General features: G+C 40.1%; 1 protein-coding gene across 7 annotated transcripts in view; it reads left to right on the top strand.

Annotated features, from left to right (window-relative positions):
- Positions 1-21,399, top strand: part of Mtmr3 (myotubularin related protein 3) — a 118,243-nt gene that overhangs the window by 47,214 nt on the left and 49,630 nt on the right. For 4 of the 7 annotated variants that reach the window (XM_032916847.1, XM_032916852.1, XM_032916846.1 and 1 more), the window contains 3 exons: positions 5,416-5,464; positions 6,575-6,659; positions 20,110-20,187. In XM_032916847.1, coding sequence (XP_032772738.1) covers positions 20,185-20,187 — 3 coding nt within the window. In that variant the 5' untranslated portion in view covers positions 5,416-5,464; positions 6,575-6,659; positions 20,110-20,184. Of the gene's footprint in view, positions 1-5,415; positions 5,465-6,574; positions 6,672-20,109; positions 20,188-21,399 lie in introns of all 7 variants that reach the window. The other 3 variants (XM_032916851.1, XM_032916850.1, XM_032916849.1) reach the window with 2 other exon arrangements.

The raw sequence follows: 21,399 nt of genomic DNA, 5'->3' as shown, positions 1-21,399 counted from the left end.
ATTTTGTGGATTAATGTTAGGTAAAATTTTTTGTTTTTGTTTTTTTTTTTTTGGAGCTGGGGACCGAACCCCGGGCCTTGCGGCTAGGCAAGCGCTCTACCACTGAGCTAAATCCCCAACCCCGTTAGGTAAAATGTTAAGGCAAGATAAGTCTTTATAAACTTACTATTAGGAGAATTTAAGTTTCCATGAATTTCTGGGATTTGAATTGTCATTCTGTTTCAGTAGAATATTTGATCTGTGTGTTGAAAGACAAATGCTCCAGCCGCTTCTGTTCTCTGTGCTAAAAGGTAACTGAGAGCAAGTGCCAAGTGACATTGAGACATTAGCATGTGTGTCAGAAGGTTGCCTTCCCAGAGGTATGCCTTGGAGCTGCTCAAAGGAGCAGAAGTCAAGAGACTTTCCAGTGCTACAGATAGTCTTAAATAATAAGCCAACTCTGATACTTAGACTGATCCTACATGGCTTTTAGTCAAATTAATTTCTAGTAAAATATCCATGCACATGAAGTAAAGAGGGGAAAATTTAAATGATTTTATTTACCTAATTTGTGTGTGTGTGTGTGTGTGTGTGTGTGTGTGTATGAATGAACGAACACACATGTGTGGCTGCCGTCAGAGACTGGAAGCAGGCTTGGGTCCACTGGCCGCCCTACGTGGGCACTGGGAGCTGATGTTCTTGTGATTGAGCAGTAAATGCTGTTGACTGCTGAGCTCTCTCCAGTCCCAGACAGCTTCGTTCTCAGTAAATTATGTACCTCCCATTTTAGGAAACAGGGAACATTTTTCATTTTAGATGTTAAACCTTCTCAAGTACTGCCTTACAGTGTGTGTAGGTGTGTACACTCGCTAATACACGTGTATTAGGAAACGTGAGGTTGACATTGGTGTCTCTCTTTCCACCTTATTTTTATACCGAGCCACTGAGCCTGGGCTTTGTCTCTCCCCCTCAGCACAGGCTCGTGATGTCATGCTAGCTTTTAAATGGGAGCTGGAGGTCCAAATCGAGGTCTGTCTTCCTGACTTCCACTGAACTGTCTTCCTGACTCCAAGATTGGTTTTTAATTCTTAATTTTAATAGTAAAATGATACCTTCCCTTTTTTATAGGGGAAGTCAGAAAATAACATTATAGATTACTTGTGGAACTTCCTTATAATTCTGTTAATGGCTTAATACATCTGAGTCAAATAGGAAAAGTAATCATAAAGAACAAGTCAGAAGAATGTATTATCTTTACATTTTTTTTTTCTTTTCTCGGAGCTGGGGACCGAACCCAGGGCCTTGCGCATGCTAGGCAAGCCGCTCTACCGCTGAGCTAAATCCCCAACCCCTTATCTTTACATTTTTGACGTTTTAAATTTTAACTTTTTAAAAAGTAAATTGTATGTGGTTGTTGTAGGTTTTTTGTTTTTTTATTTTCTTTTGAGACAGGGTTTCTGGGTGTACCCTGGCTGTCCTAGAACTCACTCTGTAGACCAAGCTAGTGCTGAACTCGGAGACCTTCCTGCTTCTGCTCCCTTCCCTTTAAAAGGTTTAAATTTAAAAGAAAAATCTTTATAAATTAAGTTGTTTTAAGGGTTACCAATCAGATATGCTGTCGGTTTGGATGTAGATAATCTTTTCTGTGACCGTTCAGCTTCCTCAGGCCGGTTACCTCCTCGAGACAGGGAAGGAATAAGGTGCTTGTGGGATGTAGTCAAGTCTTAGTGTCTAGAGATGGCAAAGCGGTCACTTTGGTGTAGGCTCGTTACAGTCTGAGGTCCATAGTTGGAAAAGTTGCTGCCAGCATTTCAGCTACTCGTTGATGACAAATGACCTTCAACATTGATCAGCAACTGAAATCTTATTACAAAACACCCTTTGACGAGCGTATTCAGAATCTCCCATGTTCAAAAAAATAAATTTGTATAATCCATGAGCCACATACTCTACATCACTTGTCTAATTCCAGAATTATACCAGAGTAGTTCTTTCGTTATTTTTCTGCGGAACCAGATGATTCCTTTTAGCAGTGACATTTGAGAATTGCTGTTCGAAGCAACTTGTTACCAGTATATGTTCTTTGATATGGAATTGTAACATGGGGTCTGGCTGTTTCTGATGATTTAGGTGTTTGGCTTGGTTTGTTTTTTTTTTCCAAGAGAAGGATGGTTGTTTTTGTGCTGGGCATGATAACAGTTAACTGCTTATCTGTGTTCCACAGCTGCAGAGAAGTGCAGTAAACTAATCATGAAACCAGGGCATCCAGGGCTCTGACTACTGTCAGTCATTAGTGTCTCCAGAAAGGTAAAAGACACAGGATGTGGTTTTGATTTTAAACATGTATGTACTGTTGTTTGTCTTTACAAAGCATGCTTGTAAATAAAATGGCACAATTTGAGAAAGTCACACTGAGACCAGATGGTGCTACACAAGGGTAGGAACTTTATTTTATTTATTGATGTGTTATGCCCTGCCCATAAGTGCTGTTAGGTGAGAGGCCCACCATCACTTACATGGGATTGGTACATGCAGTCACTCTTTTGAACTGCCTCCTTGTTTCTGTTTTCATTTATTCTTGATTTCAGTAGTAAAGGCTTCAGAGAAAACTTTAGATTCAGGGAATACGTTTTAATCATAATTAGTTCGTTCAGCTATTAAATGTGTGGGTTTGGGTTAATTCTTGTGATTAAATAGTTTCCCTACCATGGGATAATCCTAGTAAACATGCTACTGAAGTATAGTATTGGATGCCAGAAACATTAATAACCATAGTAATGAAGTACTAATTGGAGAGAGAAGAAGTCACCCAGTGTAGCTAGTGCCAGTTGTAAAATGCTCCTTAAAGTTTAACTCCCCCAAGTTTTTGTTTTTCTTTTTCTCACTTTCTCTTTCTTTTCTTAAATTTTTTTGTCTCGTCTGGGATTGATTGATTGATTGATTGATTGATTGATTTTGAGATAGGGTCTCCTGTAGCTCAGGCTTTCTTGGAACCCCTTTTTAACCAAGAATAACTTTGAACTTTGGATCCTTCTGCTTCTTCTTCAGAATGCTAGACAGGCATGTAACATGCTGGGTTTCGTGTAGTTCTGGGTGTTGAACCAGGGCGTTTCTTTGCTCATGCTAGGCAGACACTATCAGCTCAGCCACATCCGCAGCCCTGAATTTTTAAATGTTGCCTCTGTACTCAATTGTGTCTGAATCTGTTTCTTATTATTTATAAGCAAGAAAGTCTTTTGTTTTCATTTTGGTGGAAAATAGAGATCATTTAAAAATGAAGGTTTAATACTGCCTTCTTAAAGGTTTGAACTCTTATTTGAAAAAAGTGAGACAGGACCATCTAAAGAGCACTCTTTTTTCCCAAAACATATCAGAGTCAACAATATCTACTTACCCACTCTCCGCCCATAAATGTTTTAGGAGGCATAGCATCTCTTTAGATTTTATTTGTTTTACCTTGGTTTGTTTTCATATTTAATTTAAAAAAAAGTATCAATGATATACAAATGGTGTTCCTCCCTGCCTTTGTTAAAGCCAGTGTGTCAGGTCTCATATAGTTAATTATATAAACGAGTTTGTGTGGGAATTGAATCTTGATCTCAAAGCCTTCAGGCTCTTAAGTTGTTACCTAATCATCTTCTGGTGTAGCTGCACGGTAATGTATACTGTCATGGTATTTAAAATCAGGTGTATTGATCTTTACACTCTATAGGGTCCCCATCCCCGTGCCTGTGTGTGTGTGTGTGTGTGTATGTGTGTGTGTGCCTGTGTGTGTGTGTGTGTGCCTGTGTGTAATAGAAATTTATATCTTACTGAGAGGGATGCAGAAAGATCTTTTTTTTTTTTTTTTTTTTTTTTTTTTGGCCACTCTAGACCTTAGTTATAGAATTTAGAGTAATTTAATGCATAAGGATTAGCTTAAAGTTACTCTATCCCTGTCCCATTCCCTGCTTTGATTTGTGCCTCATGTATTTGTGCCTCTAAATATTCATTATAGTTAGATCTTTTAATTAATTGTTTGTATTTAACATAGCTACATTTTATCCTATCTCAATGAACAGGAGAATATTGAAGGTCACTCAAACATAACTGTTGTTATTCTCTGAAATATTTATGACCTCATGGTATAGGAGAACTTCTTTCAGACTCACCTTTGCTTGGAATGCCAGTGTTGCTTTGTTGGCACTGTCACAGTGACGATCCACTGAGTAAGGAGATGTCAGAGTGTGGTTACTGAGGAGTCATTGCTGGCACAACGCTATTCTGCTTTAGTTTTTTTTTTTTTTTTTTTGAGCGTTGCTGTTGTCTGATTTATCCAGCACCATAAGCTGGTTGTTCTTTTTTATTTTTGAGATGGAGTCTTGTTATGTAGCCTAGGTTAGACATGAACCTGCAGCAGTACTGCAGCCTTAGTCTCTTAAATGCTAGGATTACAAGTGTGCGTTACTGCCAAGTCCATTCATTCATTCTTATCAGTAGATTTGCCCTGTGTCTTGAGTTTAATCTGATACATGCCCAATTACTTAGGTCACCAGCAACCATTGTTTTGCTTCTTAAACTTTGCCCTTCATTTTCTAATTCTTTAGAGTTTTGGTACTCTGTAACTCTTAGTTATGTTACTTCATATATTTTAAGTACCAGATACAGTAGCTCAGACCTATAATCCCAGCTCTCACTAGGCTAAGGCAGGCAGAGTACCATGAATTCTAGTCTAGTCTCTAGTTACATGGTGAATACCAGGCTAACCTGGGCTACAGAATGAGACCTAGACCTTGCTCAAACAAAACCAACTAAACAACACTGCCCCCTCCCCCAAATCCAAATCCAAAACTAAAACCAACTCCAAAAAACAAGCTCAGAAGGATGTGTCTACAGATACTAAGAGAATTTACTACACTTGGGTAGATTTAGTTCTCTAAATCTATGAAGTTCAGATTGTTGTCTGATGGCAGGAGGGTTTTGTTTTCTTTTGTTTTGTTTTCTTCTTTTTGTGTAGCCTTGGCTGTCTTGGAACTCACTCTATGTGTAGACTGATCAGGCTGGCCTCAAACTTACAGAGATCTGCCTGCCTCTGCCTCCTGAGTGCATCACCACTGCCCAGCTAGGAATTCTTTATTTTAATATCCTAAAAAGATAAGTAATCTCCTTTGGTAGAAGTCAGTAAAATGCACAAAAGACCTTAAACTAGAGGTTGAACCTAGGGTAAAATGGTGGTGACAGTAGCAAAGGATTCCCTGTCCAGCTGTGGGAGGTGACACTTGGTAGCCTGAGGGACTCACTTTGGAGCATCCTAGGTTTCTGATCCATGTCAGAAACAAATCTGAGTATCCACCAAGAGTCCATACAGCAGTTCTAGATGTTGGTATAGAGAGAAAAGTCTTAAAGGGGTCTCTTAAGTGGTCTAAGTTGACCGCGGGATATTTGTTTCTTTTGCAGATTTCCTTGTAAAACCTTGTAGAAGAAAAAGTTCTCAGGAAGATACTTGGTAAGTTTGTTTTTCTCCTGCAATCACTCTGGTGATTTGAAATAGGGAAAATGTATTTACAGTTTGGTTTTGTGACACTGTTTATCCCTGTACATTTTCATTAAGACCAGGCCAGATTACCTTTTCTGGATTTACTTGTGGCATAATACAATGTTCTTTATGCCTGAAAATGTGTAGGATAGTTGTGGTTTTGAGATGTAGCATTTATTCTTTTGTTTGAATATTTATCATTCTGTAGCTTTTAAAAGTGTGTGTGTGTGTGTGTGTGTGTGTGTGTGTGTGTGTGTGTGTGTGTATTTTGGAGCAGAGTCGGGCCTGAGATTGCTGTGTAACAGATGGTGTCCATGAGCTCTTGGTGGTCCTGGGATTACAGACTTTACACCACCAGTAAGTTTGGAGGACTAAACTCAGGACTTCCTGCATGCTAGGGAAGCACTCTACCAACTAAGCCCTTCTCCAGCTATTTATTTTATTTATTTATTTTTAGAGACAGGATCTCAGCTATGTAGCCCTGGCTGTCCTTGATTCCCAGAGATTTGCCTGTCTCTGCTGAGATTAAATGTGTGTGTACCACACCTAGCTCAGCTTTATTAGTATCTATTGAGTATGTATAACAATGGACTTACTACGACATTTTCAGACATGCATATATTCTGGGTGTGTTTATCCCCAGAGCCTTTTTGCTGGTTACTCTTTCACTGATTCTTGTGTCATGTCTTTCATCTCTCCTCTTTTCCCTCCGTCCTCTCACAGCCCACTGAGTTTATTTGGGGCTGTCTGAGTGAGGTGTTGTTTATGCTCACCTTACTTATATGGCTGTACCACTGAGGAAAATGCCTCTCCTGTCTCCAGCCCCATTGACTTTGTTTATATTGTCAGGAAAGGATGGGGCCTCTTGGCCTTGTGATCTGTACTTCCTGTCCTCCCCGCATCCCACTCCTGACATAATGCTGACCCAGCCTTTGTGCACAGTTACTGAGAGCTCGAGAGTGGGAATGCAATAGCCTGGCTGGGGAGGTGGCTCAGAGGATAAAGGGTTTCTGTGCAAACATGAGGTCTAGAGGTTAGAACTCCAGCTCCTACATAAAAGCTGCTTTTCTCTAATTCTAGTGCATCGGAGTCAGAGGCTGGTGCAAGCTGGCTAGCCAGAGAACCAAATCAGTGAACCCCCAGTTCTACAGCAAATCCTGCCTTAGTAAGTAAAGTGGTGAGTGATTTAGATACCCACTGTCAACCTTTGGCTTCCACCTTAATGTGTATATATGCACACACATGCACCAACATGTGAAATGCATGTACAGGTTGAGAGAGAGAGAGAGAGAGAGAGAGAGAGAGAGAGAGAGAGAGAGAGAGAGAGACAGCGAGAACAGACATACAATGTCTAGAAGAAAGTGATCCACAACACTCCTCTTCCTCCAGCTTATTTATGTGTGTGTGTGTGTGTGTGTGTGTATGTGTATATATATATCCCTCCACACACATTATTTCTTGTGGACTGGAATTGGTGGTACAGGTGTTTCATATAGGTTCAGCTTTCAACAGTTATTTAGACTTTTACCAGTTATGAGTTTGTGCAATGACCTCTGCCCCCGGCAAAAATAAGCTTCCTGACCAGCAACAACAGCAGCACTGACCTACAGTGATAAACAAAAAGATTTAGAAGGCAGTTTGATAGTTATGCCATGCTCACTTATCAAAAGGGCAGCAGTAGCTTTCCTACTGTAGTATATGACCTCCCAAGCTACGGGTTTTCTCTAGGTTTACAGTACCAGACAAGAATTCCCTTCATGCAGTGGTAAATTGAGTCAGAAAGTTGGTACTCTTTAACAGACTTACTGCTAGTGCTCATGTCTTGCTGATCAGTTGGTGGTGTGCACACAGGGTTCACAGCTGAGTATCTATCTGCTAAGGACAGTTCTCCAGCATGTGGAGCACCTTCTGGCACTGTTCAGTTAAAACCTGATTTCTCTATGTCCTGTGACTAAAGCTTGTGGTGTCATAGGGCATAGAGTTTTACTATGTAGTTTTAGTGGCAACCAGTGTAGTAGCATACTGTTTGGGGAGGCCCATGAGCCTTCCTGATCAACAATTCATAGAGAAATGGCTCACCCTGGCACTGGGCTTTTTTTTGTTTTAGTGACCTGTGATTTCTGGAAGCAGCTTGTGATTAGTTTATAAAGTAAGCAGCTTTCCTTATGAATTTTAATATATATATTCTTGGGTTTGGGTGACTCTACCCCTAACATGATGTTTAGTTCTCTGAGAAATCAGAATTTTAAGAATTCTGGCCTGTTCTCTAGCCTGTCCTGTCTTCAGTCACCCTTACCCAATGACCTTGTCCAATATCCATCCTAGGATCAAATCCCTTAGCATGGAATCAACAAACAAATCAGCCATAGCTAGCTACCTCTTCCCTATGCACACCGTGTAACCACCCAGGACTGCCTCCTGGCTTTTACATGTTCTCCAGTGGATTCTTTTGTTTTATTCTCTATGTACCCTTCTTGTTCCCACTTTGCCTTAAAGCTTGAGGTGTACATATGCAAAAAGACTTTTTTGGGCACTGTCCTCTACCAAAGTCAGTCTGAACCTATAGGAACGTGTATTATCATATATATGACTGAGTGGCAAACTATTGACCATAAAGTGGTAATTATGTTGTTAAGAATACTAAATATATCACATGAAGCTGAGGCTCACAGAAATAATGTGGCTTATCCTTATGGTCATAACTTTAGTAAAGGTCTGGCATTCCTCTTTTTTTTTTTTTTTTTTGGACATTTTTTAAATTTACATTTCAAATGTTATCCCCTTTCCTTGTTTCCCATCTGTAAACTCCCCTATCCAATACCCCCTCCCCCTGCTTCTATGAGGATGTTCCTCACACCCACCCACCCCTTTCCACCTCCCTACTCTGATATTCCCCTACACTGAGGGGTCCAGCCTTAGCAGGTCCAAGGGTTTCTCCTCCCATTGGTGCCCAACAAGGCCATCCTCTGCTACATATGCAGCTTGAGCCATGGGGCTGTCCATGTGTACTCTCTGGATGGTGGTTTAGTCCCTGGGAGCTCTGGTTGGTTGGCATTGTTGTTCATATGGGGTTGCAAGACCCTTTAGATCCTTCAATCCTTTCTCTAATTCCTCCAATGAAGACCCTGTTCTCAGTCGAAGGTTGGCTGCTAGCATCTGCCTCTGTATTTCTCTCGCTCTGGCAGAGCCTCTCAGGAGACAGCTCTATCAGGCTCCCGTCAGCTTGCACTTCTTGGCACCAGCAATATTGTCTGGGTTTGGTGACTGCATATGGGCTGGATCCCCAGGTGGGACAGGCCTTTCCTTCAGTTTCTGTTCCAAACTTTGTCTCTTTACTTTCTCCTGTGAATATTTTTGTTCCCCCTTCTAAGAAGGACTAAAGCATCCATACTTTGATCGTCCTTCTTGAAGTCTGTGGTCTTCTTGTAGTCTGTGGATTGTATCTTAGAAAATCTGAGCTTTTGGGCTAATATCTACTTATCAATGAGTGCATACCATGTGTGGTTTTTGTGATTGGGTTACCTCACTCAGGATGATATTTTCTAGTTCTGTCCATGTGCCTATGAATTTCATGAAGTCATACTTTTTAATAGCTGAGTAGAAAGTACTCCATTGTGTAAATGTACCACATTGAGGGACATCTGGGTTCTTTCCAGCTTCTGGCTATTATAAATAAGGCTGCTATGAACATAGTGGAGCATGTGTCTTTGTTGTATGTTGGAGCATCTTTTGGGTTATATGCCCAGGAGATATAGCTGGGTCCTCAGGTAGTGCAATGTCCAATTTTCTGAGGAACCTCCAGACTGATTTCCAGAGTGGTTGTGCCAGCTTGCAATCCCACCAACATTGGAGGGAGGAGTGTTCCTCTTTCTCCACATCTTCACCAGCATCTGTTGTCACCTAAGTTTTTTATCTTAGCCATTCTGACTGGTGTGAGGTGGAATCTCAGGGTTGTTTTGATTTACATTTTCCCGATAACTAAGGATGTGGAGCATTTCTTTAGGTGCTTCTCAGCCATTCGGCATTCCTCAGCTGTGAATTCTTTGTTTAGCTCTGAACCCCATTTTTGAATAGGATTATTTGGTTCTCTGGAGTATAACTTCTTGAGTTCTTTGTATATATTGGATGTTAGAACCCTCTATCGGATGTAGGATTGGTAAAGATCTTTTCACAATCTATTGGTTGCTGTTTTGTCCTAATGACAGTGTCCTTTGCCTTACAGAAGCTTTGGAGTTTTATGAGGTACCGTTTGTTGATTCTTGATCTTAGAGCATAAGCCATTGGTGTTCTGTTCAGGCAATTTTCCCCAGTGCCCATGTGTTTGAATCTCTTCCCACTTTTTCTTCTATTAGTTTGAGTGTATCTGGTTTTACGTGGAGGTCCTTGATCCACTTGGACCTGAGTTTTGTGCAGGGCAATAAGAATGGATCAATTTGCATTCTTCTACATGCTGATGGCTAGTTGAACCACCACCATTTGTTGGAAATGCTACCTTTTTTCCACTGGATGGTTTTAGCTCCTTTGTCAAAAATCAAGTGACCGTTGGTATGTGGGTTCATTTCTGGGTCTTCATTGATCTACCTGCCTGTGTCTGTACCAATACTGTACAGTTGTTATCACTGTTGCTCTGCAATACAGCTTGAGATCAGGATGGTGATTCCCCCAGAAGTTCTTTATTGTTGAAAACTATTCTCAACAATAGAAGACCTGGCTTCTTTTTTTTTTTTTTTTTTTTTTTTGGAGCTGGGGACCGAACCCAGGGCCTTGCGCTATAGGCAAGCGCTCTACTGCTGAGCTAAATCCCCAACCCCGAAGACCTGGCTTCTTAACCCCAAACCCACAATCTTAAGTGTTCCAAAGTCTGGGAAAACAACAACAAAACAACAACCCTGAAATCTAACAACAACAACAACAACAACAACCACCCTGAAATCTAAACCCTGCCATTCTGGTGCAGTTTTTGGTAAGGGATGCTCCCACATGAGCACAGCATGGTCAGGACTTAGAGCTTCTACACTCTCTGTCATTGCTTTAGATCAGTAGTCGTCTTTTCTTGAAGCCATTATTTGCACTTTTAGTCTGGTTAAGTGAAAACCTTTTATTTATATACCAGTTATTTTCAGTTTCCTTTAATAATGTTTTGTAGCTGCTCTGGTCAGTTGTTCCTGTGGTCTGAGCACTGCGAAAGTTGAGCCTAAAAGCTCTCTGCCAGTCAAGGTTATGGTTGTGGGTTCCAGGCCATCCTGAGCTATAATGTGAGTCTGTGTTAGAAAACCAACCTAGGGGCTGGAGAGTTGACCCAGTGTTTACGAGCACTTGTTGCTCTTGCAGAGGGCCCGGGTTTGAATCCCAGCACCCTCATAGTGCCTCACAATTGTTTATAACTCTAGTTCCAGAATATCTAGTACCCTCTTCTGATCTTAACAGCCAGCCATTAGGCATGCATGCAAGAAAAATGCTCACACACACAAAATACTTTAAAAAACAAAAAAACCCAAAAAACCAGAAAATCTAACCAAAAACTGTATGTAGAAAAGTTTATTTTCCTAGCCTGATGTGGTAATTACACCGGTAATTCCATCACTCAGAAGGTTGAAGGTCACAAATTTAAGGTAAGCCTGGGTTAACACAGCAAAACCCTATTTTAGAACCACCAGAGTAAACCAAATCCAAACCAAATCCATCTAATTAGAAATGTAAAATAAATGTTCTAAATGTATGAAAATGAGAAAACTCTCTGTACTTCTTTTCTCTCTGAGATAGGGTCTCAAGACTGATTTATTGGGAGGCTGAGGGTAACCTTGACTTTGCAGTCTTTTTGTTGTACCTCCCACTTGCTGGGTTGTGAGTGTGTGTCACTGTACCCAGTGTTTTGGGGCCTGGGGATTGAACCTCAGGCCCTTGTGCATACTAGGTTAGCACTCTGCCGTCTGAGCTGCCTCTCTGTCCATAGTCCTCATCCCACCCTTTTCTGGCAGGATGGCCGTTGTTAAGTAGCACTGCATCATTTTTCTGTGCTTCGTAGTAGATGCAGACATTGCTTGTGTGTGATTTGAATACTTTTTAAAGTAGTAGAGCACTCACGGTTTTTACCAAGTTGAGGCCTGGAGTGGTGATGTGCTAATCATCTCAGTGTTTAGGAGACTCAGGAAGAAGAATGGTAGGTGAGAGGTCAGCCTTGGCTTCATTTCCTGATCCTGCCTCCAAAGACAAAATAAAACAAACAACAAAAGCAGCCTTCCGAAAGCAAGCCAGTAAAGCTGATGACTGTTGAAGATGGTAGAGGTTGTGTATGTGTACTCCACAGCAGGGGTAGCAACCCTTGTGGTCCTTCCCCAAGGTTTATAGTTTTTCATTTAATAACTTGTTTTTTTGTTTTTTTTTTTTTTGTTTGTTTTTTTTTCTTTTTTTTCGGAGCTGGGGACCGAACCCAGGGCCTGAGCTAAATCCCCAACTTAATAACTTGTTTTAAGACCCAGTACTAACAGAATAGTGACTTGTATAGAGATATAAGGATAGCTTTTGTTGTTCTTTTTAAAGACTTTTCTGGTAGTAATAGAAAAATGGTAACAATTTAAATGTCTGCCCAAGTAATCGGTAAGATTATGGTAGACTGAGATGTAGTGAAATGTTGAACTGTTGTCCAAATGTATGCACCAATATGGGAAAGATTTGATTCATTTTTAGAATCAGATAAATTGGAGAATAGTAAATATCATGTGGTTCTCTTAACTCCCTTTTCACTTGTGGGGTTGTGTGTGTTTTTATGTATGCATAGAGAAGTTTTTGAAACAAAAGAATAAAGTACTTAGTGGTGGCTGTACTTCAGTGGGTAAAATGAAGTACAGCAGAAGCAACTTAGTTATTAAAATCCGTTGCTAAGGTGTAGTTCACATGTTGCCCAGTCACCCATGTCTCAGCCTCTCAGAAAGACATTCTATACCCTTAGCTACCACCACCCTTTCCCTTCATCTCCACCAGCACACAGCAGCTGCTAATCTGTTTTCTACTCCCTGGCAGAGTCTTACTGGCTCTCACTGTTCTGGAACCCTTTCATGTGTCTTTTGTGCTAGGCATTTTATGTATGGTGTAAGGTTGAAGGTTCCTTCATTCCTTGAAAGACCACAGCCGAGGAGTGTGCTGTTCAGCATGTGGCATCCGTACTGGTCGCTTGGATTGTTTCTTACTCTTTGGCTACTGTGAATGACTGCTGTAAACATACAGATAGAAATTTTAATGGTATGTTTTGTTTTCTTGGTTAGGTATGTGAGAATGGACTTGTAGGATTACATAGTGTTTTATAATTTATGGATGAGGCTAACAATTTTCAGAGGCTACGCACTATTGTACACTCGTGCTATCATTGCGAGGGGATTGTTTGCATCTATATTTTAACAGTTTCTTTTTTTCTTTTTTTTTTTTTTGGAGCTGGGGACCGAACCCAGGGCCTCACGCTTGCTAGGCAAGCGCTCTACCACTGAGCCAAATCCCCAACCCCAACAGTTTTTTAAGAAGAACATGTAGTACTATTACAGCTGAAACAGAAGGCTATTTTAAACTGCTTCCTAAACGAAGCGTAATGACTCAGTCTCCTCCCTTTGTGTTGAGAGTGTAGCTGTCATGGTTTTCACCAAGGCTCTGCATTCACTGTCTCCTGACACCGCTCCTATTGGTCTTCACAGTTTTAAAGGGAGCTGTAAGCAGTTGTTTAGTTCCTCCTGGCTACAAACTTACTCATGATCTTGGTTTATGAATTTGGAATTCCTATAGTAACTTTATTTTCTTGGTTGATTAAAACAGCACATATTTTGGGACCCCTCCTCTAGTGATAGAGATTGAAACTGGTGCCTCATTCATGCTAAGCAAGTCGAGTGTTTCACCACAGAGCTACATTCTGCCCCATTTTGAACTGTCTTTAAGTGTGTTTTATTATTTTCCCTCCTAAGTTAGAAACTCTCTAGTCTTATTTAGCCCTCATAGCCAGGCTTTTTACCGTCTACCCTGTTACATTCCCATACTGTTCAGACTCAGTGTTTCCCTTGTCTATACTGCTCTTCCTCTGCTCTACAAAGAAATACCATCCTTTTCCTGTAATTGTTTCCTGATTGTTTTTGTTGTTTTCCTCCTTTAATCCATTTACCACACACCAGCCAAGGGTTCTGAAAATCAGATGTGTCAGTCTGCAGTTTGAATCCCCCACTCACAATCCACAGTGGTTATTGTACTTAGAGTCGCATCTTTATTCTGTGTTGACATGGTGTTTTCTTTGTGCGAGTGTTCACCTTCAAGTTTTGCAACTTTCTAATCTAGTCAGCGCATTTTAGCTTCAGTGGCTTCTTTTTAGTTTTTTAAATACGTTTAGGGTCGTTGTTGGGTCAAGAATGGATGATGTTCCCTATGTCAGAGATTGACCTTTCTGTTTGGTTACCTTTATTTCTTGGTTTCTTCTTGTATCTTACAACTGTACCATGTCTTATCCTGTTGGTTTCCTTCATTATACGGATTGCAATTTGTAATTATCTTTTCTGTCTTTTTTTATTGGACTATAGGCTTCCTGGTTGCAGGATCCAACACACTGACATTCTGTTAGACATAGGAGAAGGAGAGGGGAGGAAGTGGGGGGTGGGATTAAGTCCAGGCACGCCTGGCAGGTGTGTATTCCTGGGGATTGAAACTGGGGCTTTATGTGTGCTAGGCATTGAGCAGTTTTTATTGACTGATTTTTTTTTCAGGGCTATTTTTTGTTAGAGAAGTGGAAGACACTATCTTCGAGTGAATACTTTAAATTTAAATTATTACTTTCATAAGATTTTTGTACTTATTAAAATGTTAGGTCAAGCATGCCTTAAATCTTGGAATGCAGCGGCAGAGGGATTTCTGTGAGTTTATATATAATCTTATGTGTATATGCTATGCTTACTCATCAAGAGTTTACTTTGTAACTGGGTCTGCATTTATAGTTCATTGTCGTTGAAGTTGACTACACTTTACTTGTTCTTTCTAGCTCTACGATACATGTATGTTTTCCTAAATTTTCTTTGGAAATTTGTGGAAAAAACTATTAACAAACACTAGATGCATTTTGAGAAGTGTATTGTATTAACACTAGTTTTATGATAGCTAAAACTTTGATTCTTTAAATTAGTCCTCCATTATTATATAAACATATATAATACATACACACATTTATGTTTAATTGGCACAGCATACACACACATACACACACATATACACATACATGTTTACTATTGTGAATTGTGAAATATGTTGGCACATTTCTCTATATGATTACAGTGTGTGTGATAAGTCAGTGTCTGTGTGATAGACATCTAGAATTCTCTACTAGCTGCATATGGCTCTTCTGTGCTGTCGACTATAGATCTTGTTTGTCTTTTAGCCTCAGTACTCCTGTAAGCACTAGCTCTCTTCCATATCCCTCTCCAACACCCTTCCCAGCTTCTAGTAACAACTATTCCATCACATTGCCACAATACCAGAATTTCCTTCTTTTTCTGACTGACTGGAGTTCCATTGCATATATAGTTACTCATTCTGTGGACATTGAGGTTGAGTCCACATTTTGTTCATGAAGATCGGCACAAGAGAGAGGAAGTAACGTAGAAATGCAGTAAGAGCGTCAGCATCCTCTCTTTAGTTCTTTTGATAACTTAAAGGATTGAGTTTGCTACATGGCATGTTTGAGGTTCTTGTGGCTACGATAAACAAATTTTATTATGCAAAAAAAAATGAATGTACAAAAGTAGAAAAACAATCACTTAATCTCCCTACTTACTCATCTGACTGTCTTTTTTTTTTTTGGTTCTTTTTTTCGGAGCTGGGGACCGAACCCAGGGCCTTGCGCTTCCTAGGCAAGCGCTCTACCACTGAGCTAAACCCCCAACCCCCCATCCGACTGTCTTGAAAAGTTCTCAGTCCGTTGCCCGTCGTGTTCACAGGTGTTCCTCCTTCCACTGTGCCTTTGCCTACGCGTTACCCAAGTGCATCTCAGATACATTCAAAAGATGGGTCCCCTAAGAAAAGCAAACCTACAGTTGTGTGCAGAAATTCATAGTCACAACCATATGTGTATAACATTAGTAAGTCATTTAATGTTAAGTATAATGTTTAGTGAGAGTTCTCAAAATGTTTCAGTTTATTTTCATACTCTATTTGAATTAGGATGCAAATAATGTTCCTATGTTGCAGTTGCTTCAAATGGTTGCTTGAGTTTCTTAGAGCTAGTTATTTTTTATTTCATGTATGAGGGTTTTTTTAATGTATGTATATTCACCATGCACATGCTTGGTGCCTATTCAGGTAGAAGAAGAAGGTGTCCGATCCCTTGGAACTGGAGTGACAGCAGATGGTTGTGAGCACCTTGTGGGTGCTGAGAACTGACCTCTGCCAGAACAGCAAATGTCTCACTAGAGTCTCTTAATTCATAAGCTTCCCTTGCAACTCTGCTGTCTGGAAATGTGTTTGAGAATTTGGGTCTTTTATAGACCAGATCACTATTTGTATCCTATATTTTACTGACAATTGTAAGACTGGTATCTGATTCTTCCCTTTATGTAGTAGGTAGACTATTTCTCTCTGAACTATTTGATTCTATATAGATTTTATTTGTATGTGAAAGGTAGGTAGGGTGTTTGTCTGTCTTTATTACAATGCTGGGAATTTAACTGAGGGCCTCATACTGCACATGCTAGGCAAGTGTACTGAGCTAGATTTCTGGTCCAGGCTGATTCTTAAACAATTTTTTAAAAACAAAAGATTGTTTCTCTAGCATCTCCAGTTGTTATATGTCTTAGTCGGGGTTTCTATTCCTGCACAAACATCATGACCAAGGAGCAAGTTGGGGAGGAAAGGGTTTATTCAGCTTACACATTGACATTGCTGTTCATCACCAAAGGAAGTCAGGACTGGAACTCAAGCAGGTCAGGAAGCAGGAGCTGATGCAGAGGCCATGGAGGGATGTTACTTACTGTCTTGCTTCCCCTGGCTTCTCAGCTTGCTGTCTTATAGAACCCAAGACCACCAGCCCAGGGATGGAACCACCCACAAGAGGCCCTTCCCTCTTGATCACTAATTGAGAAAATGCCTTATAGCTGGATCTCAGAGACATTTTCTCAAGGGAGGCTCCTTTCTCTGTGGTAACTCCAGCTTGTGTCAAGTTGACACACAAAACCAGCCAGTATAGTATATATGAGAGAATGTATTTTGTTATGAATTTAAAGATAGTGAAAGTTAGTTCATTGTACTTAACTATGTTTTTGTGGAAACTACTCCATTGACTAGCGAGTCTTAGATCTTCCTTATTTTATTTTTTGAAAAATAAACATTATTTTTAATTTTTATTTTATGTGTATGAGTGTTTTGACTACATGTATGTCTGTGTACATGCATATGACTGATGTCCATGGAGGCCAGAAGGCATAAGATCTCCTGGAACTGGAGTTAACAGATGGCTGTGAGTGGTCACGTGGGCCTTGGGAATTGAACTCACTAGAAGAGCCAGTGCTCTTAACCCCTGAGTTGTTTCCTCTTACCCATTACTTTACTTTTACCATGTGTATTCATGTGTGTCTGTGTTAATGTGTGTCCCTTATGTATGGGTGTTCTTGGAGGCTAAGGACAGTAGATCCCCTGTATGTGAAGCAAGCCCGATAGGAGTGTTGGGTATGGTCCTCGGCTCCTCTGGAAGAGTAATAACACATTCTTAACCAGTGAGCCAATCTTTGAGTCCCAAATCATTTTTTTTTTTTTTTTTCTGGAGCTGGGGACCGAACCTAGGGCCTTGCGCTCGCTAGGCAAGCGCTCTACCGCTGAGCTAAATCCCCAACCCCCCAAATCATTTTTTAAAAGATTAATTTATTTTTTCTTAATTTCATACCATTATATGAATCCCTTGAGTCTTTTTTGACATCCTATTAGAGATTTGATAGTTCCCTAGCTTTCAGATCTAATAAGGCATACAAAGTAATAGTTTGTGCAGTTTTTGGCTCTAGACCTGCTGTATTTTCCTCAGGAGGAAGCAGTAGTTAGTCTGTTCAGCCTGTAGCCTGTGTGCTTAGAATTAAGGTCATTGCTGCTCAGTTCATTCTGTAATTGTTTTTGCAGTAAACTTTCTTACACTTACTATGAGTGTATTCATGCCTTCTTATTGAATTTACCTTTTATTTGAGATATAATTCAGATCACATAAAGTCCATGTTTTAAAAAAGTACACAACTCAGTGGTGTTTAGTATCTTCATCATGCACAAACCTCACTGTCTAATTCTAGAAGATTGCCACTCCTCCCCCATAAATACAACCTGAGCCCACAAAATTACTCCATATTCCTCTCTTAGTGCATGGACTAGCAACATCATTTTCTCTTTCTCTGTATTTACCTCTTGAAATTTGAATTTGTATTGTTTTGTGCTCTGGGTTTTTTACTTAGTATAATGTTTTTATCCATGCCTTCATATTTCCTTCCTCTTTATTGTTGAAAAAGATTCCATTCTATATATGTTGTTTATCTTTTTGTTTGCTACATATTTGAGTTGTTTCCACTTCTTTGAGCATTATGAATAATACTGCATGAATGTTTATTTACAAATTTTAAAATTAATCCCTTCCTCCATTTCTCCTTCCCTTCTGGGTCTTTCAGCGTAGCCCTGGATGTCCTGGAACTCACCGTGTAGATCAGCTTGGTCTCTGACTTACAGTGATCTGCCTGCCTCTCTCTCCTAAGTGCTGGGATTAATGGTATATGCCACCATGCCTGGCCTAGTATTTTAAATTTTGTAAATTTTTGTTTTTCTTTTTTGCTTTTGATATAGGTTCTTACTGTATTGGTCTCCAACTCATGTGATAGTTGTATATCTGAGACTACAGATACTCTCACTACTGAGCCCATCTTCTCAGTGTACAAGTTTGTGTAGACGTAGGATATGTTTACTGTTCTGTTGCATATGTGCCCATGAGTAAAGTTGATGGGAAATGTGACTGTATATCTCTTTTGGGAAGAGCCGAACTGTTTTCACAGAGATGTCCTCTCTGTGAATTTCAGGTTCTTCATACTCCACCACCATTCCAAGGCAGTACTTTAAAGTGCATGTCTGTACATGTGTGTGCAGGCACACGTGTGAGAATCTTAGGTAGCATCTTCAGGAATGCCGTTTATTCCTTTGGAGGTAGGGTCTCTTGTTGCTGTCATTAGCCTGAAGCTCACCAGCTAGGCTAGACTGGCACAGGGACACCTGTTTGCCTCCACAGAGCTTTGATTACAAGTGTGTGCCCGGCGTTGAACTCAGGTCCTACACTTCAAGTTGAGCACTTGAAGACTGAACTCCTCTGTATTTTTGGCATTAACGTCTTGGCACTGGAGTTACATTTTTAGTTATCTAATAATATAAAAATGTATCAAATTTATGTCTACGTTGGTTAAGATAGAGCAGTTTGAGTTCTATGTGTATAAGCTCAGTCAGGGAGACTTGGCCTGGCACGTAACCAAACCCTGGTTCAGTTCACAACTGCGTGAAACAACAAAAACAGTACAAGTAGTCATCGTCTGAAACAAACTTGGTTTCTTTGTGTTATTTCTCCCCGTGGCTTATGGGGTGAGGAATCCACACTTTCCTTAGGGGTTACATCGGTAAGTGGAGAGTCCTTGCTTCTATTTGCTGAGGCAGAAAGCTTGAGGAATCTTCCTCTCACTGGTAGCCAATTGTTTTTTGGTGCTGAGTTCCTTCAAAGACTGTGGAGAGTCTGACAGCACTGTTTGTGTCCCTGCTGCCTTGTGAGTCCAGTGTTTGTTGTTGGATTTGTCACTTCTAGTGGATCTTAGTGTCTTCCTTGTCCCTTGTCTCCCAGAGTGGTTCTGTTAAAGCCAACCTCCCCTCCCAGTCCAGCAGAGGCACAAAGCCTTGGCCCTTTGACGTTCCTTCTCACTGCCTTAATGCTGTTCTCACAGTACTCTTGCCTTCGGTTCAGACTCACAAATGTCTTCTTCTTCTTCTTTTTTTTTAATCAAACTTCAGCAACCAAAAATACTGGTGTGTCTGATGCTAATCTATGCAGACAAAGGCTCACTAAGGAGAGGTGACAGACAGCACGTTAGTGGGCCATCTTTGCATTTCTTTTGTTTTTAGAGACACAGGTGAACTATTACATAATTTTCCAGATAAGCACAGGATATAAAATAACAAGGTAATTGATTTATATTTTGCCCAAGTCACTTTATTTCCATAGACGGGAAGATCCATTTTCTAAGGTAAGCTACACAAACATCCTGAACCATTAGCAGAATACCGTGTTTGCTGATTTTAATGATTTGTTTTATCTTTCTTCAAGGTTTATAACATTTGAAAATTACTGTCAACACAGGAATGATGGTGTTTTCACGTTTCTTACAGAACTAGTTAGAGTTAGTAATATTTTCACAAAGGTACTTACTATTCAGTTTAGAACCAATGGTGAGAATTTAGCTGGCTGATACTCAACTTTTTCTGGGCTGACTCCAGTTGATTTTCATGTCTGTATATGCATTATGGCCATTTAAGGTATAGCCATTTGGGGGGGAAAAACTCGCTAAGTTTGCTCTTCTTTTTTCCTCTTCCTAAAATAAAAGGTCTCAAGCAGAAGAGAAAGAAGAACCTTGTCAGAGACTGGAGAAGGACGGGGTCTCTCCTGACCTGGTCTGGTCATGGTAAGTACCAGAAATAGGGACATGAGAGTCAGACTCTTGATAATAGTGAACACTAAACTTCTGTCTTGTAAGATTTCCATTTTCTCCTGTTCCCTAATTTATCTCTATTTCCTTTGTCAATTCCTCAGTACCAGTCCACTCTGAATAGAACAGCTATGTATGCAGCACAGTTTAATGGAGACCAGATTGAAATATGTACTTCTTGGACTCCAGGATTTTCATTTCTTCCTTTACTAGGAAACTGGTTTGGGGGTATAGCTCAGTGCTAAACCACATGTGTCGCATATATGACCCCAGGTTCACTTCCTCCCTTTCCCTAAAATAATTCTAGGAAGCAAGACATAGTGAAAATGATTTTTGTGTGTTTATTTGGTGTGCTTACAGAATTGTTAGATGGCCACTCATATATTTTTCTTTATATGATTGACCAAATTGTAAAACATTTATTGTAAAATATATTACAAAATAAATATATATTATAGCGTGGTCACATCAAAATAATTAATGCACATGATCACACATGACACACACTCTATATGAATTTATTAGATAGAAGCAGTTCTTTCCCTTCCTGTCCTATTGTGTTTTCAGGACTCTTTTTGACCCCATGGCAGATGAGGCAGCTGTGCATACCCTGCCCATACTTAAGAAAACCATGGGCATTTCAGTGGCATCTGGGCCATAGGCAGAAAAAACATCTCATTAGTCATAAGGACATATAAGCAAAGCTTTGAGGACGTGTGTGTGTGTGTGTGTGTGTGTGTGTGTGTGTGTGTGTGTGTGTGTGTGTGTTGGTTTTGTTTTTAAACATGTGATAGTTCTTAGACTTAAGGTGTTTCGTGCTGGTACACAAAGAGGTAATTGAAAATACCATATTAATTTCAGACTTCATTAGGGACATGTGTGGAGAATGCTTTTCAAAATTAAAAACAAAGTAAAAAAGTGCCCCCTGAACCTCATGTTGTGTAGTTACATCATATTAAAAAGAGGAGGATGGTGATTTTTTTCTTCTTAAAGGTGGGCCAGTATTCTCAAAATTTGTGGGCATCACAATTTTTTAATTTAATCTTGTACCCAAAGCATGATGTTTTACTAGTTTTTTGGGGGGTGGAGGGGAGTGTGGGAGACAGTATACGAGACAGGTTTTTTTCTGTGTAGCCCTGTCTATCCTAGAACTCGCCCTGTAGACCAGGTTGGCCTTGAACTATTAGA

This window comes from Rattus rattus, chromosome 11, assembly GCF_011064425.1.
Source record: "Rattus rattus isolate New Zealand chromosome 11, Rrattus_CSIRO_v1, whole genome shotgun sequence".
NCBI classification, from domain to species: domain Eukaryota; kingdom Metazoa; phylum Chordata; class Mammalia; order Rodentia; family Muridae; genus Rattus; species Rattus rattus.
This window is presented reverse-complemented; position numbering and strand designations above follow the sequence as displayed.